This window comes from Anser anser (genome assembly GCF_964211835.1).
Source record: "Anser anser genome assembly, chromosome: 15".
NCBI classification, from domain to species: domain Eukaryota; kingdom Metazoa; phylum Chordata; class Aves; order Anseriformes; family Anatidae; genus Anser; species Anser anser.
Window position 1 is genome coordinate 17,547,130 of NC_139736.1, and position 24,879 is coordinate 17,572,008.

A 24,879-nucleotide genomic window follows, 5' to 3' on the forward strand; every position below is an offset into this window, starting at 1 on the left:
GTTTCAGGTAATGTATACTGGTGTTCAATCTTATGTTTTTTGTATAGATATGTGTCTATTCTCTTTCGTTTTATTTTTAGTGAAAAGATCAAAGAAAAGAAACAATAACTAGCATATTCTGTCTTTTATAAAAGTTCAGTTTTCCAGAAGAAAATCTTAGAAACAACCACTGAGAAGAAAAACATCATTTACTTTCAGAGTCAAAGTCTGTGACCACACAAAACATCAGCATGGCTCTATGCTCTGTCCTTTTGTTGCTACCAGGCCTCAACCATTCAATGAGTTGTTCCAAACAGAAACCAAAGCCTACCCCCCCCCCCCCAAAAAAAAAAAAAAAGGACAGTTTTGCTACTAAGTATGCAAGGATTAGACTTTGCTTTCACCCTTTTCCACATGTCTAAACCACACGAGCACACAGATAAAAGGATGACATACCTTAGTGTATTTATTGAGGTAGGTATGGAAATGCAACAATACCATGGATAACCAAATAAAGAACAAAAAGGAAATTATGGCTCTTTTTCCCTTCTCTCGTGTATTCCCAGGAACATTTAGACTAAGCACTACTATGCCTTGTACAAAATGGAATTATGCCTGCATTAACTAGGGGTTCTTAATCCAAGAAAGAAATACATTTCCTGTACGCCAAACTGCTGCACAGCCACAGGCCTTTAACTTAGGAAAATGTCTACTTAACTAAAATCTTTATTGCGCACAGACAATCAAGAATTCATAAGTACCATTTAAAACAGGAACAAGAGCAACCTTTACTGCTGAAGAAAGATTTTTTCAGCACCAGTCCACTAAGGAACAAACACTTAAACATCACAACTCAAGGCTAGCATCCTTCAGCACCGGAGAGCCTGCTCTCCAGCATGACTTTCCTTCAGACTTGGTCTGGGATGGCAGCGAATTTGAGGGGAACCAGAACACACCTACACCACACAGGGAATTGCTTCAGGTTCACATTGACATGAGTGGGGGAATTTCAAGCACTGCTAGACAACATAAAAAGCACATGACAGACTGGAGGAGAATTTCTGTTTGCACATGGAAAGTTAAGACCAGTCAGAGTTTTAGGGTCTCTATTTCCTGTGCATCACTGCAACTGCCTCTAAGACATCCCTAAGAATCTTGTGGTTCAGGCAAAAAAAAGGGGCACTCCCTTCCCCCCCCCCCCTTCTTTTCTTTTAAACTGTAGAAAAAGTTTGTTTCAAGTTATTGGCTTTTAATGAAGAAATCAGTATCACATTCAAGAAACTTGAAGTAAATATAGTAAGACAAACTTGGAAAATTCATCTCTTATGCAGCATCAGATTTTTAAAATGTTCAGCATGCCTCCCCAGGACCAGATTTAAGAGCTCTCTCAGCTCCCATGTGGATACCTGAATGCTGTAGAAAGAATTGTTAAATATGCTTATCACAGAGAGATGCTGTGGTTGGCTGGGCACCTCAGATAGTCAGGCACTTGGATAATTTTGTTAAGGTGCCTAAACTTAGAGCTTCTGCTCTTTGCTTTGTTTTTTAAGTTGTAAATTTTCTTTCATAGTTTACTTCATGTACTTATCCCTTTTCAGTTGACAAGAGTCACAAATGATAACCAAGGACCACATAATTGACATCTCATGATTTATTCACACTTTTAAGAAAATCTTTCATCTGCCAAATTACAAAGTGAGCACAGGTTTAGAACAAGAGGCTAGCACAGAATTTTTGCCTGTTATTTTCAGGTGAGAAAATTGGCACAATCTCACTGTTTCCGTTGCTTTCCCTTGTAATCCTGAAGGAAGATGCGCTACTTAACTGCATTATAGGCAGGGTGCCCTCCCACCTGCCCATGTACCACCCAGAGCGCTCAGTAAAGCTAACTGCTACGCTACACTGAGAATCGAGACAAAGCTGCTACAAAAATTACTGCAGAATTGCAAGCTGTAACATAATTTACAGCATCTCTGAGGTTTTGATAGTGAGATCATTCCTTCGCAGAAATATTTCATTGACAGATATCAGTCTTAGCAGAGGAAAAAGTTTATTCTACTTACTCCCAGAAGCTCCTGCTGCAACAGCATAGAGTAAAATGATGGCATGCAGCCCCATGACCAGTGAAATTCCCTCCTCAGCCCAGAAGTTAACAAAATCACATCAGTTCTCCTCTCAAAGGCACTTCTGAGCAAGGCAGTGAAAGAAAGCCTCCTTCACAAAGCAGGAGCTCGCTATTTCTTTCAGTTCCCTTCTTCCAGACAGAGGAGGGGCTCTGGCAGGGCAGCCTGTGGAGGGGAGGGTACATGTGTGTAGTAAGGGGGAGAGAAGCACACAAACATCTCATCCAATCCTAACAGCATTTCATCCCTTTTGCTATAAAAAGGGGCAGAGAGAAAGAAATTAACCTATTAGAAATTACACAAAACTGCAAAGAAAAGAAATGAAGTACATGACATGACAAAATAGCAAATGCTAAGAACAATCCAACACAGTAAGGTTAGGGGGAAAACAAAACAAAACAAAACAAACAAAAAAACACCCCAGCAATCATTCTCAATGATTAATCAAAAGCACACAGGATGAAAACTTGCTTCATGGGAGGCAGTTCATCCCTTCAACCAAAGTCCCAAATCTAAGATGGCTGAAATTGTGCATAAAGAACACACAAAAAGACTAAACTACAGTCCTTCTGACAGCACTCAGGTTTTTACAACACATCAGATATTAGTAGTCCACAGCTCACCAAACCACTGATAAAAAACTTTCCTTTCCACTCCTGCTTGAGGGAGCTTCACTGTCTGTCTCCTGTTCTACTTATTCGTTCCTCCAGACCTGGGTGCTTGTCACACACCTTCCCTGGAAACCTGCTGTTCACTCTTGACATGTAACAGGATCGATGATCACCTGTGCCATCTCAGACAGAGATGGCATTAACAGAACTCAGTTACACAAGCACGCCAAGACCTTCTGAAGGAAGCTGCTCTGAACATGCCAATATTTATTTTCTGCCACATACTAACCTGCTGTGAGTCCCTGTGGTTTACCATGAGCTATCGTTCACTTCAAACAAGATTCACAAGCAGAAACCACAGATAATCCCAGTCCCTGCTACCACACTCCCCCACTAAGCTTGTGCTATCACGTCCTCTTGCCTGAGCTTACTTTCTCCATTGGTTAACTTTTGCCCAGTTTAAAATGCTTACAAATTTTAATTAAAAGGAAAGCAGCTTCTCATATGTGCTTTGCATAGATCAATGACTAAAGTAAATGAGAGACAGCAGGTCAAGTATAAAGGGTTAATAAAATACTTCACGATTAAAGACGTACTGCTGTACAAAAACCCCAGATCCCCTAAATGTCGAGCTCAGGGACAGCTCAGGCCTGAAACTGGGTCCAACAATCTTAGAGACTTCACACATCAGCAGGGATTTCCTGTGATCAACCCAAAGGAATAACTGAGAAAACCTCCTACCATCTCCAACTATATTTTTTCAGAACATTAAATTCTAATTTTGAAACTGCTTCAGAGAGTTCATTGTAGAAATCTTGCAACTTGTGTGGTTTGCTGTTTGCTTGTCCTCTGCTGAGGTACTCCATTTTGTATTTGTTCTGATTTTTCCTTTTAAGATTTCAGCTCATTTGGACACAGTACCCGCTCAGTAAGGTAACTTGCAGTCATTCAGCTCTTGATCTACAATCAGCAATTATGGACAGAAAAGCAGGCAAGATAATATTTGGTCAAGAATATAAAAACATAATGATTCAGAGTAAAATTCCTATGTTGTGATGATTATGTTCTTGAATCACTACTATTGCCTGTTCTCCACTGGAATCTGACTTTTAACTGTTTGTATAGTAAGATTTTTTGTAACTTATTAAATATATCTATTGCAGAACAACTTAAAAGAACAAAGTTTATACTGAAGTCAGTGGGGTAATCAAAGCTGGAATTAGGGGAAATTTGTACTTTATCATAGCTCTGTTAAGAACCACATAGCCCAACATCAACAACTTACAAGCAGCACTTGTGCACTGAGATCCCCTTGTGTAGCCTTTCCTTCATATTTAGGACAACACTGTGATCCATTTGAGGTGCCAATATAAACTCATTTTCAAATGAATTAGGTGCTTTACAGTAAGTTTTCCAGTTAGTGTATATTAACCTCATGCATGACATCCATGTCCGGAGTCAGAGTATATAAATAAGTGCTTAATTTTACGCATAAGCACACCACAAAGAATCAGGCATGTGCTCAAATCTAAATGCTATCTTGGAATATGGCCATTTTATTAGTCATTTCATTCCCTACTCAAACATCAGAAGCTCTTTCAGAAACATTTTTTCTCTCTAAAAAACTAGACTTTCCTTACAGCATTGTGGTTTGTTTGTTTGTTTCTGTTTTTTTGTTTGTTTCATTGTGTGCGCGTTTTTTTTTGTTGTTTGTTTGTTTTTACAAATCTAATTTTCTCTTTAAGTTATATTTTTAAATTTTCATACAGAATAATTCATGCAGGTCACAGGCTGCTCCTTTCCTACAAGAAAACAGCTGGATGAAAGAGGGAGACCAGGAAAGGTTGTACGAACTATGCTGAGAGACAGCCTGTGCCTGAGGTCACTGAAACACAGCAGGGACTAAACAGATGGCAGTGTCAGACATGTTGTTTACAACACTGCACCATAGTTTGGGAATCTGCACACAGATTTTGGGATGCTTCAGAATGCACAACAAATCAACAACATTGCATATATGTCCTATCACCTGCAAGAGACAAGAAATATGCGTCTTCCTCAAAGGTTACATATGCATCACACTAAACAAATTGGACTGTCCTGATGATCTTTCTGAAAAGATGCAATAGTCTTTCCTAAAAGAAGCCACATTTCAAAGCTTTAAAACAAATACTTAGCTATGGATGTTAGCATTTCAACTGCTATTTTTAGAGTAATGACACCTTTATAGAAAAATTAATCATTTATGATAGCTGGTGTGTCATAGCAGAAGGGTTCTCTTTAAGGATTAACAAGCAAACTTTCTCAAAAGATCCAGTTTTTTTTTTTTTCTCCTCCAGTCTCAACAGTGGAGAAAAAGTTTTAATTTGTGAACACTGGACATTAATATTTGAGCAGAATTTAGAGAAACTCAAATGTTTTTAAGAAAAGAGCACCAGCTATTCCAAAGTTTCCATCAGAAGTCGCCACTGATCTGAGTGTCTGAGAACCAGACAGGTCCAATTTCAGGCATCAGCAAGACCAGAACATAGCTGAGTCTCTCCCCTTCTGATACCACACTGAGGACTGACATTCAGTAGTAACAATGAGAGCTACAGACTGAATATGGACATAGAAGATCCATGCAAAATAACAGATATGGTGACTTTTTTATATAAAAGCATTAATTACAGACTGGGTTACATTTCAATATTCTACAATTCAGACTTAAGAGACTCACAATTCAGACTCGGGTTCACACTGCACATTGTACGCAGACTGCCGGAGTGCATCATGGTCAGCACAGCTCAGCAGCGGAGAGGCTTGCGGATTTGGGCTTTGGCTTAGAGGTGACTATTTTTCTGAAAACAGGATCAATGTTACCTGGTTTTAATTCTCTATAATTTTCAAATTGTCTTGCTCTGCTTTTTCAGGTGCAGCTGTAAATCACACTTTCCAAAATAAGCAAACCTGCATTTTAATGTAAACTTCTAGCTTTGGGCTTTCAATTTCTTAGGGAAGAAACTGTATCAATAAAAAGAAAGAAAAATGTCTTGTAGATATATGAGCACACACAAGGATTTATAGACCTGGGCTTGACAATTTCATAAACCTACCAATCAATTTTTATTTTTTTAAGAGCAAAGAAATTCACAAACAAAACTCCAGGGCTTTTTTTTTTTTAATCAAAAACATTTCAAACAGTATTTTGTCAGTGTTTCTCAGAGCTTCTGCCTTTCATGTTAAAACTTCAAAGTTAGGAATTAAATGTCTGGCTTACAATAGACTCTTAAATGCATGCTGAAGTCAAATCATTACAATAAAACACATTATATCTTCAGTGCCCTGTGTACTTGACGAACTTCATTAATTCAAGTGGGCTGTTAAGCAGAAGATGTACTCCAAGACTGAAAAACAAGTTCAATGTATTTAAGCATTTTTTCTACCTCCCCCATAACAGAGATTTTTCTTTAAAATAAATGAACAAACAAACAACACCCCAAAGAAAAACAGACAAAAAAATCTCCCAGAGGAATTTCCAATATGGTTCTGTCCCAGAAAACTTACTCATACTTTGAAAATACTGAGGAAAATTAGACGTGAATGCTGCAAACACTAGTTTATTGACACTCAGGAGACTTACCTGGCAGTAAGTCTATGAAAATTGTTCATCCATTTAATGAACTCAAGTTTGCGAAACAAATTTAATCAAAAACACCTTGTAGCACACAACAGAGTAAAGATGTCCATGAATTCCTGAAAACTCTATGCTAGCATTGCGAACAAAATCTGAGGTTTAACAAATCGGCAAAGTCTGTTTTGCAAAGGCCCTGTGAGGCTTTTAAAATTAATATTACCATTATAACGTTCACATTAGCCCCTAATGGCCAGAAGCAGGAGGAAATCACCCTTAGGCCTGGCCCCCAACCTACAAAGCCCACCTGAGGCGAGCGGCTGCAGACACTGCCTTCCGCCATGGCGGCCACAGCTCCCTCAGGGCAGGGTGCTGAGGCAGCCTACCTAGGCTGCCCACAGCCTGTGCTCCAGGTCCCACCTGCGTGTTTTTACAACCTTTTGACGTCTTAATAGATTTTACCACTTCTGGTTCTTATCAAGAAGTTGTGAACTGAGGCCTGCTGCAGCCAGAACAGCTGCAAAAGGCAGAGGGCAGTGGATAGTGTCCTCAGATGGTAACGGTTGGGTTTGCCACCAATTATTTATTCAGAATAAATAATTTCCCGGGGGGAAGGCGGCCTCAAAACCAAGGAGTGTTTTCATACAGGTAAATTTTTAGAGCACTAACCAAAGTATGCAATTAATGGGCCAACTGCAACATGGCGGCAGTGGTCGCTGTGCCCCCTTCTCATCCCCCACAACCAACACAGACTCCTAGAATCATTAAGGTTGGAAAAGACCTCCAAGATCATCTGGTCCAACCATCCCCCTACTACCAACGTCACCCACTAAACCACGTCCCTAAGCACCACGTCCAACCTTTCCTTGAACACCCCCAAGGACGGTGATGCCAACACTTCCCTGGGCAACCCATTCCAATGGCTGACTGCTCTTTCTGAGAAGAAATTTCTCCTTATTTTCAACCTAAACCTCCCCTGGCACAACTTGAGGCCATTCCCTCTAGTCCTATCACTAGTTACCTGTGAGAAGAGGCTGACCCCCAGCTCCCCACACCTCCCTTTCAGGTAGTTGCAGAGAGCAATGAGGTCTCCCCTGAGCCTCCTCTTCTCCAGACCAAACACCCCCAGTTCCCTCAGCCGCTCCTCAAAGGACTTGTGTTCCAGGCCCTTCACCAGCTTTGTAGCCCTTCTCTGGATACATTCCAGGGCCTTGATGTCCTTCTTGTACTGTGGGGCCCAAACCCCGCGGTGCCGGGAGGGCAGGAGGCTGCGCCTGGCCGGGCCCAGGTCCTACAGCACCCTGAGGCCCCGCTGCTCCCCAGGGAGTGCCCCTTCCTCCCCCTGGGCAGCAGAGTCAGAGCCAAGTGCCAGGAGGGCCCCCAAAAGGGAAAATTTGGCTTTGCAAAAATAGAGCATGATCTTGCCCACCTGCTTGGGGCCTGGTGAGCATCAAGTGTTGAGGTTTTTCACCTTTTTTTTTCCTATGCAAAAATGAACTCAAAGTAGTTTTTCTATATATTTTTATCTCAGAGTGCAGAATACTTGAGCACCATTATGTAAAGAAGTATCTTACGAAGTACAGGCCTAATGTCACTTTTGTATAATTGAGCAATGTCCACCAGCCACCAAGTTACCCCCTCAGCAATGTTCCCTCTGCTCCTTCTCCAGAAGAAAAAGGTAACAAGCTACGACCGCCTGGATCGCAGACCCAGCATGGTGGAGTTTTACCTTTCTCCCTCCCAAGTGTGACAGGAGAAAACGCTTCCCAGTGGTGGTGGAGCATGCAGCTCCAACTGCTCCAGGGGCTGTGCCTGAAGCAGGGAGGGTGTCTGCTGCACAGCAGGGGAATTCACCCTTCCTACTGATGTTATTCCATCATAGAGGAAATTACCCAAGATTTACAGATAACGCTTCAGTCTTTGTGTTGCGATATTGTCTGGAAAAACAAGAGAGAGAAACTACTTCAGTTTTTATCTGTTATTTTTTCCAATGCTTTTGTGAAATCCCTCTTGTCATGTTCAGACTCATGGCTTATATTATGCTTTTAAATCCCAAAACATTGTCTGTCACACACCCTGCTAATACAATAACCATCTGGAGCTCATTAAAGCTTTTTTTTTTCTTTTTGAAACGTGAATACGAAGGAGTTGCACAAATCAAACCAACCAACCACAAAAGGACTTTGAAAAAGCTTTCTACTCACTCTACTTTTATTCTGGACTTGTGCATGAGTATTTTTAGTATCTCCAAACCACACAGCCACCTGTTCAAACAGACAGTAGATTTTCAGATTCTTAAACCAAAAAAAAAGATTCATAAGGAGAAAAAACACACACAAAAAAAGATTTACAATGGTATAAGAAGCATTTCCTCTGAAACAGCAGGTTTCACCATGGATGGTTTGGCGACTTAGCTTGAGAAAACAAATCACTTGTGAACTAGGTATAGAAATAAATTCCGCAACACTTGGCACATCATATAGGAGGGTACACTTCACAAAAGAAAAAAAAAAAACACATTAAAAGTCATACTGAAGCTAATCAATTTGCATCCCATTGCAGAATTTTATAAAGAAAAGTAGGGACACAAAGGTGAATTTGTTATAAAATACCAGAACTATACACTTTGATAGTTGACACCTCTGTCAAGGTACTTTCACTTCTGAAGTTGTTTATTCCCAGGATGATAGCATGTGTTCTATTACTCACCTTGTGTTGCTCAGTTGTGAAGAATAATTGACAGTTTTTTAGCACACAAATCAACTAGCTTCATCAAAAAAATCTTCTGGTTAGATGGTCAGAAATGCTTTCCAAAACACTGCAATAAATAGCAGCTTTTTGAAACCACTGCTTTTGCTTAGTAACACCCTCTTGTAAGGCTGTCAGCTAGTGATTACTTAACTGGTTTTTTTTCCCCCCCCTTTTTTTTTTAAATGTCATTTGCATGGTGAGATGTTTCTTTCTGGCTCATGCATCACTAGAAATAACTAAGTTTGAGCACTGTGCAAGATTGGTTGATTAAAGACAGAAGTTTAATGGAAATAATGCTGTCTGAGCGGAACAGAGAGCAATGTCATCCTTGAAAGCTAAGGAAGGTGGTGGTTGGGGAAGGCTTCCTCTGAACTTGTTGAGTGAGGTTGGAGGGTTTCAGGTGGCCCCCACTCTTTCCTTACGCATTTGTGGAAATGGGACGAGCACATCAAGTCAGCATGCCACTTCTGGATCTATCAGCAGAGGAAAACTGTTTGTTCACGACTCAAATTACTCATTAACCTATATTTTGGTTAATTTGCTCATAAAAAATGCATTAGAACAGACATGCAAGTTATCAACTTCACCTTTCTGTATCTTCTGCATCTCAGAAAATAAATATATATACATAAAAAAAAGAGTGCATTGCTTCAGACATACAAAAGGAAAAAAAAAAAAAAAGGATAGCCTTGCATAATTAATAGGATTGCTTCCCACTGAATGTAAGGATATTTAGTACTTATTTTCTCCCTTCAGGTCACTGGTATGTTACATGTATATGGGATTAGTTAGTTGTATTGCAAGTGAAAGTTTTGCGCAAAAGAATTTCAACTTAAAAAAAAAACAACAACAACAAAAAACTATCACTCTGACAATCATTAGAAAACTCTGAGGCATAAACAGGTCAGTAATTTTTATATCATTTGCACCATTCTTTTCGCTGTCATCAACAGTTTATCAAGACTAAAAATTATTATGCATGTCCTTTGGGAGCCACAGCTGGGACCTCTTCCAAAGAAGTCCCAAGGACCAGAACCTTCCTGTGCGCCCCTCTTTCTCCAGGTTGCCTATTCACCCTCTGCACACACCACTTCAAGCACTCACCCAGGCAGAAGGCACACCGTTGGCCAGGACCTAGAGTCTTAGAGGTTGGAAAACATCTTCAAGATCACCAAGAGCAACTACCATGCATGCACCCTGCTCGCCCTCTCTGCTCACCACATCTCAGCTAGAGAGGCCATGCAGTCCCATCCCAACACAAGGGATCCAGATGAAAAGAGAGCAGGCAGCACATGGTGAAGCACAGATAGGTCCCAGAGAGCAAGAGGGGGCCACAAGACCAAAGTATTTCAGGAAGATTTATTATTAAAAGAGAAAACACCTACTTCAGTAGGCACTGGGATATTCTAACATTTTCAAATGTGGCTGTGTGTAAGCAGTTTATCTGCATGCCACAGAAAGCCATTTCTCAGAGATTTGGCCCAAGAGAGACACTGAAAAATTGCATCCTATAGTTACATTTCTTGACACTATTTTAACATTCACATTTGGAAACATTCCAAATGCTATAATTTTCCAATTATAATCACTAGATACAAAAGAAAGTTTTTATTTTAAATACAACCAGCTTTAAAAACAAACAGTAACTTAACAAAATCAAACAAAGCACTTTCCACACACAGCAAGTTATATCCTGCATTACTCTGTCTAAAATAAGCGTTACAAAGCAAGTCACTTTGGCACATTCTGTAGATAAATCCATACACAAGAGAACATGTACAGGCTTTGTATTTAAGGAAATTTAAGCACAGAGGGGGCAGCAAAACGTTTTGCAGAATGCTTAATTACATGGAGTAGCTGCCAACATTACCTGTCTTATTCTTAGTCTATAACAGCAATTTAACACATGCAATTGACTATGCTCATAAAACCAAAAGAAAACCCACATAATTTATAATTATTGGGGGGTGGGGGAAAAGGAGGTGGTCAATGTTCTTCTGCATCATGGTGCTACCACCTTAGATTTTCCAACCAGCACTTCGTAGAGAAACAGGGAGTTAAGGGAATGTATGCTTCATTGCTTCTTCTTCTCTTACTCTGATGATAAACTGACAAAAAATACATTTTTTGTGAAATCCAGGTAAAAAAAGGCTGCTTTACAGTAATGCCTGTGACTTGCATAAATGAGGACCAGTGACTGTGTCATCAGAACAGAAAATTCAATGGAGCGTCACCCAGGTCCTTAAAGAACATCAAAGGCATTACCGTGGTGGTACAGCAGATAGAAAACATGAGCTGTTACTGCAGACCCAAAGCAGAAAGCTACAAAGCAACCACCTTTTCTTTCCATTATTCTCTTGCTAGTTAGTAGCTACCAATGTAAATACAGAGACATACAATCCGAAGCCTTTTCCAAATGCACAAGGAAGCTCTTAAATCACTTACAAACTGACCCACAAACAGCAGCAATTTATAAAGACTAATTTACGAGGCCTAGACATTGTACTTGTAATCCACAAAACTCAGATTTCAAATGTGAAGCGTTCAAAGATTTTTGAAAAGTTAACTTACACCAAATATTTGTAGAAGGCACATCTGGCAAGAACAATAAATGCAGTATTCATTTTAGCTTTTTACAGAGATTAATACAGTGTTAGCATCACAGCCTTGTTTAAACATTTGTCTGCCTTCTCTAGACAGGTATCACTCAAATGTATTTAGATGTCACTTGGACCTAGTCTGCTGTTTAAAATAGTTCAACCTTCAGAGTGTCACTTGTTAATTTTCTGTGATCACCACCTAAACTTAGCATAGCCAGCTTAGGTTTCTGAGAACAGAACTTATCTTTCATTTGGAAAAATCAGAGTACAAGTCTAAATAATCATCAGAGAAAACTCCTTAAAAACATGCTACCTTCTCAATGAAGAAACCACAGCTAACAAACAGATCAACAATTAAAAACACGGGTCCTGTATTTATTTGTGTTTTGCAGGTGGAATTCCAGCTTTAACATAAGACTGAGGTTTGTTTATGATCCATCAGTGAACTCATGTAAATGTATAAGGAAGCCTTCCAACACTACAACTGAGGCTCTATTGGCATTTCCAATGAGGTGGGGAGAAGAGAACATTTCACAGACAGCACAGACATAAATCAGCAGTAAAAAAAAGAAAAAAAAAATCTGAAAAAAAATATCTATTCAAAATTCCTGTATAAGCATCTTCACTGCAAAGTAGAGATACTTCTGGACTCAAAACTGGCAAGGAAATTCAGGCACTAGATTGAATCACTGCTGATGCACAATAACCTGAGTTATTGTTTACCGCCATTTGGTAATGCAGCTTCCAGAAGGAAGAAGCCTTTAGGTTTGGTTGTCTTTCACAGAGAAAGTTTTAAAGTGATTTTTAGTGCTTATAAAAAGGTGCCCAAATGATAACATTGGGGACCAAAATCACTTCTTTTGTCAGAGGGGCACGTCTGTCGGAGGCAAGCAACTCCCTGCCAGTTTGTAAACAGTGCTGTTGCAAAAGCATCAACACCAAGCATGAGACTATATGGTTCTCCAGACATTCTCCTCTTGGTCTGTGCAGAGGCTCTAAGCAAACACACCAGTGTGCAATATGACATGAGATTAACTGGACCGACATCACCAATCTGTTTTGCATAAAGCAGAGTGGGACAACACTTAGGTGCTGGACTGGTGCTGGACTGGGTGGCCCATAAAGATTATACGTACTTTCTACAGACCTAAGTCAGAATCCTTTATTCTTAGCAAATTCTTATTCAAACAATCTAGCAATAAACATTATTTTTGATTGGTTTCCAGTGACAGGATGCACAGAAACAATCACGAAGCCTCCATGAAGCTTTGGAAGGGGCTTACAGAGCTGCTAGCCAACTTCAAATCAATCAATTATCAATGTTTAAACACTGCCTATAAACGCTTGTAAGAACCAACATGAGCATTGCAGTTTGGACAGAAGTGATCCACATCTTTTAGGGCATCAATGCAAAAGGGAATTAAGCAGCAGCCAGCTATGCACCTGCAAAGGAAAAAAAAAACATACAGTTCTAACACTTGTTACATACACAAGAACGTTAAATATATTTCCTACATAAGCTATCCATAAAACTGATGCCATGAAGCTTTAGGAAGAATGCACATCACTGGTTGTTGCAGACCTGCTTCGAGGTCCTGTAGGACTTACACTCAACATGGGCTATTCCAGCCATCGAGGGTCAGATTTGAGACAGAATGAGAAAGCAACAAAGCTGAGAGCCTACAAGGTATTCGTTACTCCTTAGAGCTATCAAAGGTCATGTGAGAAGAGAAAAATAAAGTGCAAATGTGAATCAACCTACCCCAGCAGGCAGAGGCCACCACATGACAGCCAAGTCAACGCTCCTGACTCATACGAGAGACGTGTCACAATCATCTGGTTACAGGAAGGGCAACACATCTGAACTGGGCGGTCATAAAATACCACTACAGGTTGCTGCACATACACCGTCTGAACTGTAACTGAGCAAAGAAATATTCTGTTTATTCAATGGGTAAACAAGGAAGAAAAGAAAAGTTTATCAACTTCCTCTGAGCTACAACCAGGTATAATTCCAAAATACTTGAGGATAAGAGCAATGAAATACACAACGACAAAAAGAAATCAGCATGGCATTTCGTAATGCAAAACAGATTGTCTAAGAGTAAGTCTGCATTAAAAATTGTAGAAAGGTGAATTACATTATTGACATCAGTGTGCTCTGGGGGTATCACAAGACTTGACTGACCTTATTCACTTCAAAAATATTTCTGGGTAAGTAGGGAACACCTTTGAACCACAATCTTTAAGTTTCTGCACAGCAGCTATTACAGCTGCTTGACACCTCTTTAACATGAGGTACAGTAAAGTTTCAGGCTTACCGGTGTTATTTGCTGGCATAGGCTGTCCTGTGTATGGAGGAGGGTTCATCCCCTTCCCATCTGGTTTCTGGCCAGGGTCTGGGACAGGATATGGGTGGGGATAGTTCACGTTGATTCCTGTTGTTTCCTCATAAGAAGGTGGTGCAGATGGGGCAGGGATGCCACTCGGGGCAGACATTGTATCTAGAACATAATGGAGATAAAAATCGTAACTAAGGACTTTATTTAGGAGAAGTGGCAACTAATTAGGCTTTATTTAGACACAAAGCAGGTAGTTAACTAGATCAAAATGCACATTTCACAGCACAAAATGTATTGACTGTTTTGTGTTTCTGATAGTGTTAAAAGTTAATCTTGATTTTGTTGTTGCTTTCTTCGCTCTTCCTTTTCACTGTTTTTTGTGTGTTTTTTTTACACATTTTCTCACCACAAATCATTCCTTTATAAATTAAAAATGCTAAAAACAGGGATATCATGCATCTTTATTAGTATTCCAAGCTGGATATCATGCATCTTTATTAGTATTCCAAGCTATCTGTCAGTTTCTCCCAGTTCTGCAAGAACCATACTTCAGGTGTCCCCACTCTCCTCCAAAAACAAGAATTATGATGGGCTGCATAATAGTTGCTAACTAGTACAAGCCTGGCTTGTGGTAAAGCTCAAATATTTAAAACAGAATATTGATCTTTGCCATGATTTGAAATAAAGAAATATTTATATTGAAGGAAAAAGAAACCCCAAAAAACTAAGTACATCCAACTCAATTCAAAGCTTTTGTAATTCTCAAGTCTAAAGTTTCTCATTTTTGCTGCTTACCAAGGTTTCAATGAATTTGTTAATGGAACTTTTCTCTATCAATTACTATTGTATTATTTTATTACAGAATACAGAATGCTAACCATTGCTTTTTCTCAATGTGGAAATAATGACAGATTCCAGCACGGACTTCCTATCTTTCTCACTGCCTACACACTCCCTACACTCTGCCCACCAATTTCTTTGTCAAACAATCTCTCATGGCATCAACACTCATTAAGCATCTCCTGTTTTCTCTTCCTCCTAAGGACCATCAGACAGATCAATTAGAACCACACTCAATCCTCTTCAGTTGCACACTTCATCCCTCTGTGTACATGCAATCTTTCCACTCAGTACGATATGGGGTGGGAAACCTGTCTGGCACACTCATTCTGTATTCTTGTAGTAGGGTAGGAACAATAACTTACCATAGCACCAGTATGAACAAAATGAATAAGAGAAATTGCACTGATGATCAAAAAATGTATGTTAAAAAATTACTCACAACAATACAGCATTACTGTCAAACCTTGCTGCTTTCTCTCTTCCATGCTATGAACTCCGCTGCTAAGTTTTGATTAAAAAAAAATATTTCTATACTGAAGAGCTGAAACATGAGCTAAAAGAAACACTTTATTGAACATAATGAAATGGATTGATAGCCAACTAAAAATCAATGACAGATGTTTCCAATAAATAAGGAAATAAAAAGAAAAGCAGCTTGCTGGGTATACATGCAATGTCTTGTGGTGTGAGAAATCATGCATTATAAGCACAACAATTCTCCCTACTGTTCATACCACATCTAGGGACATCACTGCATTGCTATGCTACACAGTAAACACAGGACCTAAACATACTAAGCTAATCTTAAACTTAGCTTATTTTCTGAAGCTTATGACTACCAAGTTATTTCCACCCCAGGTTCTTTTTCTATGTTATATAAAAATGAAATCTCATTCCCAAAAACAAACCAAAGAGGAATGTGGTTAATCACAGATGCAATCTAACTCAAAGCTGAACATTAAGGACTGAAGTTTAGACCTGGTTAAACTCACAAGTTCAATCAGTGAACAATCCTTTCCTCACAAGCTACCCTACACTGTGGGTTTTTACAATCCAGTAAGTTTACTGTAAATTGGCTGCCGATATGCAGAGTCACTACATAGATGAACAAGGAAAATAAAAGTGAAGGATCCTTTAAGAAGTTTGCGTTGTCCATGAAGACACAGCTGGATTTGTGACCTAGCAGGGAAGAGAGGGATAAAAAAAAAATCTCAACATAAAAGCTGGCTAATCTGTAAGCAGTTCTGTAAGTAGTTAAATTGCCTTTGGGGAACTTAACTTCTGAGAAAAAGGAAGATCACAATTTCTTTCACATAGAAATCAATACAAAGTCACAGCAGACAGTAGAGGAACAACAATCAGGGGATCAGGGGACAACCAGCCTAAACTTGTTGTGCAATAGGTTATTGCTCAATAGTTTCCTGACAGAGCAGCCTGAATAACCCTTTTACTTTTAAGCTAGAGTGATTACTTTATCAGAGAACTTAGATTCCAAAGTAGAGAGAACTGTTGTAAAACTATCTATCTACAACGATCTCTTTCCAGGTTACCTCATTCCATTCTCTTTATACATGGAGGTGAGCTTCAAAATTTGTTGTTTCCAAAGAATGATATGCTTAAAAGCACTAGTAAAGCAACAAAATGCATCAGCAAGATTCATCCCAGGAAAGAATCTAGCTATTTTGAACACAGAACTGCTCATATAGGGACCAAACCAACAAAATCATGGGACTTCTCCACCACATATTTTGAAAGAGGATCTCCTCACGCAAATGTCACAAACTAAAACCCTCAAGTCAAAATATTCTGGACTTGGAAATTAGCACATGGAGTCCTGCTATTAGCTGGTTATAAAAAAAACGCCCAAAAAAGAAATGCCATTTTCTCCTAAAATATGGCTTTTTCTACTGTTTAAAATGCACCTTCTTCTGCCTAGCACCCAGCAAATATAATCACATTCTTCAGTCAGAAAAACTGATCACTTAAGCAGCTAGAGTGCAGACAAATACCCAGCAGATCTACCAGATCAGAACCTGAATGGAAGCTGAAGCTGCGATGACAACAGCAAACATCATGAAGGCGTGTGAAAGCAGAGTGAGTACCTGTATGACAGCTGAAAAAGGTCTGCTGCTCTGGGAAAGCCCCATGGGAGTATGGTATCTGAGAAACAAACAGGTGAGCAGATTGCAAAGAAAAGCATCAAGAACAATCAGACAGGCTAGAGAAGAGGAATTCTGAGAAAAAGCCAAATTAACTGAGGTTCCTTAATTTCAAGAGGCCAGAGAGAATAATGACGACAGGTAGCAATGAAGAAACTCTGAATAAACTCTTCTTTGACACAACTTCAATGAAAACTTTAAGAAAAGCTTCAAAATAATAAACTTTTCTTTAGGTCTAACACTAAGACTAGTTAAGCACTGGAAAAACTGCTTAAAGAGTTGCAGAGCCTTCCCTCCATAAAGTTTTGACCAAAGCTTTTATTGATGTATTTGTCATACAGCATTAAGTAGATTCAAGAATCTCTTCACATCCCTTGCAACTGTATTTTCCATTAGTTCAGCACTGTTTGTTGAAAATAAATGCAACACTAATTTTAAACATGTACTTTTATATATGCTGTTTCCAAAGTAAAATGCTACTTCCTCTGAAGTTAAGGCCCAAATCCTGAATAAACTGCTTGTAAACAAGCCCCTATCCACAAAACTCATTGCAAGACTGGGTCTAGAATTAACTAAAAACCAGCTTCACCTAGAAAAAGGAAACCAACCAGCATGATAAAAAGTTGCTGATTATCAATATTATCTGAGTTTCAGGTAAGATAGTAACTAGAGTAAGTTGATATGGTAATAAGCATTAACTTAAAGATTAGATAGCAATGAAAACAAAGGCCAGAGGGACATTCTAGAAAGGGTTTTCAGCATTTTGTTTTAGCTCAGGCAAGTCTTACAGCCTGAGTTAGTAACGTATGCTGTACCACTCTGCATAAAAGCACTAAGAGAATTTCCACAGTTACCATCTGCATTTTGCTCATTGCAAACAAGCGCAGAGCAGCTTATGCCTTTACTCGTATGTTTTACAGATACATTCTTATATAAAATACCATTGATACAGAGTTGTCTCGGAAGAGCAACTAGTGCATAATGCCTGAATGCAAAGAGAACAAAAGGTTTAAACCACAAACCAACACCAGATCATAAAAAAATTGATACAGTCTTAAGCACCCATATAGGACAGAGAAGACCAGAATTTCTAACACGTTAACAAACTGTACCTAGCTACTTACATAAGGACATACATCATATGAGGAACAGCTAAGGGTACTCAGTTTGTTCAGCGTAGAGGAGAGGAGACTGAGGGGAGACCTCATGGCTGTCTACAACTTCCTCATGAAGGGGTGCGGAGAGGGAAGAGAGAAGTGCTGATACCTCCTCTCTGGTTACAGCTGACAGGACACAAGGAAATGGCTTAAAGCTGTGTCACGGGTAGCTCGGACAATCAGGAGCAGGACTCAAAGATCTTTATGGTTTCCTTCCAACTCAAGGTACTTTGAGATCCTATGAAATGACAGCAATTTACTAATTTAAAGATAAATGAACTTACATGACTGAAATACAGGCACCAAAGCAAGCTGATGGCAGAGGCAGGAACCAAGCCCACGAGTTTTGTCTTCTTAAAACAGACTCTCAAACGCTGCTCCCAAATAATTCAAAAAGGAAGATTGGTGACAAGTACTCAACTGTAAGAAATGACAAAGAATAAGACTGATAACTTTTTGGTACATTTGACTTCCCTGTTATCTGCTACTTACACATATGCAAACCAGTAGGCTATCTCGAACCAGGACAAGCAAACATTGAATGACCAACAAGCACACTAAATTCAAGACTGGGTCTTTTACACAAGAGTTTCCATTTAGATCTGGAAGTTTCAGATCCAAATGCCACTTAGCACAGAGGAGAACTGAGCAGTTCTTGCTTTTGTTCCCTGTCTCTCACTACCCTTCTGTGCTTGAAGTCTTTAGAAATGCACGTAGTAAGACAAAAACCAATGGCTTCAGCTACTTGTCCCACACTTCTGCTTTTCATTAAAAAGAAAAAAAGAAGAAAAAAAAAAAAAACATCTCTTGTATTCCAGTTGCAGAGAAAGGAGAATATTGACTCACTGTGCTGCTCAGCTGCACTAACTCTGGGTAGGTGAGTCACTAGACTCCAAAGAAAAATTAATAAATAGAAAAAGCAGCAGCTCCTTTCTCCAGATTTTTCTTTTTGTTCATTCTCTCGAGAGAAAGAATCACAAATACTTGTATCTGCTCACACTTGTCTTAGCCCAAATCATTGCCTTCATAAGCACATACTGAGGCAGAACACCTGCATGGGGCAAAGCACTCTCGTAGCTTATTGCTTTATGCAGAGATCTATTGCTCCACATACAGAATAACATTGGCATAAAGGTAGGAAAAAGCCTGGTAAAAGCTACAGCATTCACAAATCACTCTATTCAAGTGCAACCAGCTCATTAGATTAGTTACTTATGCTAGCTGGAGACCCGGAAGACAAGCAGCACATCCTACAAACAACCAGATACATGGATATCCTCCTGCCCAACGGAGGGTGCAGCACAGCGCTCTCACTTTTGTAACTGCACTAAAGCCATATAAATTTCGGGGCATGGAAGCCTTTCAGAACTGTTGACTGCTAAGTAAAACTCAGCAGTATGCAGCACTTTGTGCAGTTTTGCATTTTGCAAAATCAGATTTCAGTTGATTCAAGTGCTCCCCATCCCCCCCAAGTTAATCCCTAAACTACAAGCCCACGTAGCAAGCTGAAACCCAAAGCATGGCCTGCATTTACTGCCTAACCCACACTGCCAGTTCTAACATGGCAAGAGGAGTTTGCAGGCTGTATCTGAAAAAGCACAGCACCTGGCTAAACTTTCCTTTTACCGTGCTATTCGATAAAGTGAACTAAGTAAATCAGACTTCTAAGGTAACTTATCTGAGGAAATTATTAGCCAAGGGTTCCTCATAAAGCCTTCTATCACACACTGCAGGGTTTGTATCTGACTGGAATCGCTCGAGATAAATCCTTGACTTGGAACTAAAAGTACACTCACAGGCAGCTACACACTGCAGGTTTCAGCTGGGTTACCGCTCATCAGACGTGAGATCTTCCTGATAATGTTCATGTAATTTAAAAAAAAACAAACAAAAAAACACTGCTATATAGGTGACACCTTACATTTTAATTAAATAGCTGCACAGTGTTCCTGAGTACATCTTCCCACTGCACGGGTTTCTCAGAAATTGGGTAGTTTCTGCAGAAGGCAAATTCAAATGTCGAATTATAAAGCCTAGTGTAGAAGACTTACTCTGATCTTCTTCTTCATCAAAATTAATACAGGGAAAATCTGAAGGAATGTATGTCACAGACCAGGAACTACAGAGGTACTACTTAACGTGCCCAAAACATAACAGGTTGCCCTGTGATAATCGATACCTGTGCCATCTGCCAGGTAACACACATTCACACGTGAACTTATGCCATTATCTTTTCCTAGGAAGGGAAATGGCTTCAAGATTCCCTTTCTCTCAAGGGCCAGATTTACTGTAAGAACACATAGGGAACATTATCTGTGTCATACTCCAAAATACAGAGAGGAGGACAGAGCTACAGAGCTGCAGTCATCTTCTCCTTCCTTCTTCCCACTCCGTTCATGATGCTGATCAGTTGGGGTCAGGGTCTGGCTCATGCCTTTCACCTGTCTTCACCTCATGGTACCAACTACTCCTTTCCTCACCCAATATGAACACATATTTAGTGCCATTTTTTCACCAGAGGATGCAAACCCCATCTCATGAGAATTATTGATACTGCCCAGATCAGTTTGTTAAGATTGTGTAGTTTAAAACTGCACCCTTTTTCTGAAGACAGGATACAAATGTGTATCCTAAGAATGTGGAAAAACACCTTTTACCCAAGGACAAACACGGAAAAAAAAACAACAAAAAAAAACACAGGAGGGGAAACCAATCAAAAGTAGAAATATAAGTCACTTGTGCTTCAACCAACAATTAAAATGAATCAGAGGGCAATGATGTTTTTAATCCCAGCTCGTTTCCTGGCATTCATCAAAGTTCAGCAGAAATGGATTCCACAGCAGTGCACAGGTAACACAGCAGTACCTGAAGGATAACTGTGGGCAGATGATTCTTCTGCCCCTTATTATCAGGGGGCGGGGGGGGAGGAGAAGGGAGAAGAAAAGAAAAAGTATGCATAGCCCCCACATTAACACACCACACGAGCAGAAACTTATGTGCAGAAGTTCTGCTCTTGATAGCCTGAAGAAACTGGGAGAGACCGTCTCCTCAACCAGCCAAACCTGTAATGCAATAGGAAGTACCACTCAGCTAAGAATGGAAGAGTAAATACACTTACTACCTTCCAGAAAAATTTTCCTCATCTGAAAACTTCCTTAGTTACTCAGGTACAGACCCAAAATACTCTACTTGTTTCTAAAAAGGCCACCCTGAAACTCAATCTTACTATAAAGAAAATACATTTGGACTGAATCTTGAATGTCTGTTGTAAGAAGCCTTTATGAAAGATAAATTTCGTTAGCTCCATGGAAGTTTCAATTAAGAACATTTCCATTGTTTGGCACGGATTTAAAACTTTCTTGTTTTTAGTAAAAAGAAATATATATCCTTAGAACAGTGCATTAGCAAATATATGTCCTAAATCAACTCAGGAAGATTTCTACCAAAATATAATAATAATTTAAAAAAAAAAGCCAACTTGTCACTGTGGCTAGCTACCACCACAGAGTGAGTTTTCAGTCATATCAGTTCCTAGCATACAAGTGGTACAAGGGGAGATGGCAAGAACACTCATGCAAACGAATGTAAGCAGATCATGAAACCAGACCCAAAATCTCAGACCATCTGTTTTTACTTTCACTGAATGGCATTCCAAAACTCAGAATCAATACATACGCACTCTGAGTAAGAGGAAAGATGTTTCTGTTACAAGCATTTATTAGGATGACTTGGAAAAAAAGTAAATAGCTTATTTTATCTTCCACTGTAAGGAATGTTGCTGAATGCAAATTCATCCAAACACGTGACATCAGTTTGCTTCCAGAATTTTTACTGAGATGAACAACACTAGCAAAGAAGTCGTGGAAGATGACCAGCCTGGTTGAACAGAGAGTTGTAGCTAGAGCTTAGGAAAAAAAAGAGGGTTTATGATCTTTGGAAAAGAGGGTAGGCCACTCAGAATGATTATAAGGATTTTGTAAGGATGTGCAGGGACAAAATTAGGAAGGCCAAAGCTCATCTGGAGCTCAATCTGGCTACTGCCGTTAAAGATAACAGAAAATGTTTTTATAAATACATTAACACGAAAAGGAGGACTAAGAAGAAGCTCCATCCTTTACCGGATGCAGGGGGGAAACTTCGTGACGAGAGATGAGGAAAAGGCTGAGGTGCTTAATGCCTTCTTTGCCTCAGTCTTTAGCGGCAAGACCGGTTGTTCTCTGGATACCCAGTACCCTGAGCTGGTAGAAGGGGATGGGGAGCAGGATGTGGCCCTCGCTATCCACGATGAAATGGTTGGTGACCAGCTACAGCACTTGGATGTACGCGAGTCGATGGGGCCGGATGGGATCTGCCCGAGGGTACTGAGAGAACTGGCAGCAGAGCCGGCCAAGCCGCTTTCCATCATTTATCAGCAGTCCTGGCTATCGGGGGAGGTCCCAGTCGACTGGCGGCTAGCAAACGTGACGCCCATCTACAAGGGCTGGAAGGTCAACCCGGGAAACTATAGGCCTGTTAGTTTGACCTCAGTGCCAGGGAAGCTCATGGAGCAGATTAGCTTGAGTGTCATCACGCGGCACTTGCAGGGCAACCAGGCGATCAGGCCCAGTCAGCATGGGTTTATGAAAGGCAGGTCCTGTTTGATGAACCTGATCTCCGTCTATGACAAAGTGACGCGCTTGGTGGATGAGGGAAAAGCTGTGGATGTGGTCTACCTTGACTTCAGTAAGGCTTTTGACACTGTTTCCCACAACATTCTCCTCAAGAAACTGGCTGCTCGTGGCTTGGACTGGCGTACGCTTTGCTGGGTTAAAAACTGGCTGCTGAGTAGCTGGGCCCAAAGAGTTGTGGTGAATGGAGTCAAATCCAGTTGGAGGCCGGTCACTAGTGGCGTTCCCCAGGGCTCAGTACTGGGGCCTGTCCTCTTTAATATCTTTATCGATGACCTGGATGAGGGGATCGAGTGCACCCTCAGTAAGTTTGCAGATGACACCAAGTTAGGTGCGTGTGTCGATCTGCTCGAGGGTAGGAAGGCTCTGCAGGAGGATCTGGATAGGCTGGACCGATGGGCTGAGGCCAACTGCATGAAGTTCAACAAGGCCAAGTGCCGGGTCCTGCATCTGGGGGGCAACAACCCCAAGCAGAGCTACAGGCTGGGAGATGAGTGGTTGGAAAGCTGCCTGGCAGAGAAGGACCTGGGAGTATTGGTTGATAGGCAGCTGAATATGAGCCAGCAGTGTGCTCAGGTGGCCAAGGCGGCCAACAGCATCCTGGCTTGCATAAGAAGCAGTGTGGCCAGCAGGGCTAGGGAAGTGATTGTCCCCCTGTACTCGGCTCTGGTGAGGCCGCACCTCGAGTATTGTGTTCAGTTTTGGGCCTCTTGCTACAAGAAGGACATGGAGGTGCTCGAGAGAGTCCAGAGAAGGGCAACGAAGCTGGTGAGGGGTCTGGAGAACAAGTCTTACGAGGAGCGGCTCGGGGAGCTGGGATTGTTGAGCCTGGAGAAGAGGAGGCTCAGGGGCGACGCTATTGCACTCTACAGGTACCTTAAAGGAGGCTGTAGCGAGGTGGGGGTTGGTCTGTTCTCCCATGTGCCTGGTGACAGGATGAGGGGGAATGGGCTAAAGTTGCGCCAGGGGAGGTTTAGGTTGGATGTTAGGAAGAACTTCTTTACTGAAAGGGTTGTTAGGCATTGGAATGGGCTGCCCAGGGAAGTGGTTGAGTCGCCATCCCTGGAGGTCTTTAAAAGACATCTAGATGTAGAGCTTAGTGATATGGTTTAGTGGAGGACTTGTTAGTGTTAGGTCAGAGGTTGGACTCGGTGATCTTGGAGGTCTCTTCCAACCTAGATGATTCTGTGATTCTGTAAGCCTCTGTTCTGGCTATCCAAATGAAGAACAAGGTAACAACATCATCAGAAAGCATTAAGAATTTTTTTTTAAGAAGAGCACCAAAAGTTACGATTTTATTAGACTTCTTAGCTGTTTGGGGAAGACTTCTATTAAATGATAGATTTGTTGGATCAAAAAAAAAAATACAACACTTATGTAAACTCAGTCCTTCATGGTTCAGTGCAAGACAGCAGATCTCAAGCAGGAACACAAGACCTTCCAGTCAGGATGAAGAGAGAGTGCTGGGTAGTGGCTGGGAACACAGCAGAGGAGCTGGCAGGAGAAATGGGGCTGTAAAATAGCCCAGTGTGAGAGAGGCTTAAGCTGAGGAAGGAAGCAGACAGCACTGACACCAAACGACAGAAGATGCACGGGGTTGCCAGGAGCACGAGAGCTAAGCCACTGTCTCCCTGCCTTCGCCATCCTAAAAGCTTACAGTGCATCTCACAAACTCCTGCCAGACTCTGGACTCTTGCTGCTCTATCCCCATCTCACTGCTGTCTCCTGGATATAATCCCCTTCCCATATTCCCATTCCTCAGGTTTATTCCAAGAAGCTGTCCCCAGTTTGAAAGACACTACCTAAGCAGGTCTCAAAGTGCAGGGTATAACACAGCCTACATTTGGAGAGAGAGTGGAGAAGAAACAGAAGAAAAAAAAAAAGTCTGGCACCAATAAAAAAAAAAAAAAGGTTTGACTCACTTGGATTGTTACACATTTGTTACACATGGCATACATAACTGTACTATCTGATCTTTTAAGACCAGTAATACGCCCGCTTTGGAATACTAGCAGAATTGATGGGCCAAACATT

General features: G+C 40.7%; 2 protein-coding genes across 3 annotated transcripts in view; both read right to left on the reverse strand.

Moving 5' to 3' along the window:
* The window catches only part of LOC310881914 (uncharacterized protein), a 105,867-nt gene extending 95,591 nt beyond the window's left edge, over nt 1-10,276 (reverse strand). Inside the window, exon 1 of the mRNA XM_083799807.1 lies at nt 2,043-10,276. Coding sequence (XP_083655933.1) covers nt 2,043-2,097 — 55 coding nt within the window. The 5' untranslated portion in view covers nt 2,098-10,276. The remainder of the gene's footprint in view (nt 1-2,042) is intronic.
* Nucleotides 10,277-10,424: 148 nt separating this feature from the next.
* Nucleotides 10,425-24,879, reverse strand: part of LITAF (lipopolysaccharide induced TNF factor) — an 85,874-nt gene continuing 71,419 nt past the window's right edge. For both annotated transcript variants that reach the window (XM_083799906.1, XM_083799907.1), the window contains 3 exons: nt 13,999-14,181; nt 13,440-13,599; nt 10,425-13,120 (listed from right to left, as the gene is read on the reverse strand). In XM_083799906.1, the coding sequence (XP_083656032.1) occupies nt 13,012-13,120; nt 13,440-13,599; nt 13,999-14,181 (452 nt within the window). In that variant the 3' untranslated portion in view covers nt 10,425-13,011. The remainder of the gene's footprint in view (nt 13,121-13,439; nt 13,600-13,998; nt 14,182-24,879) is intronic.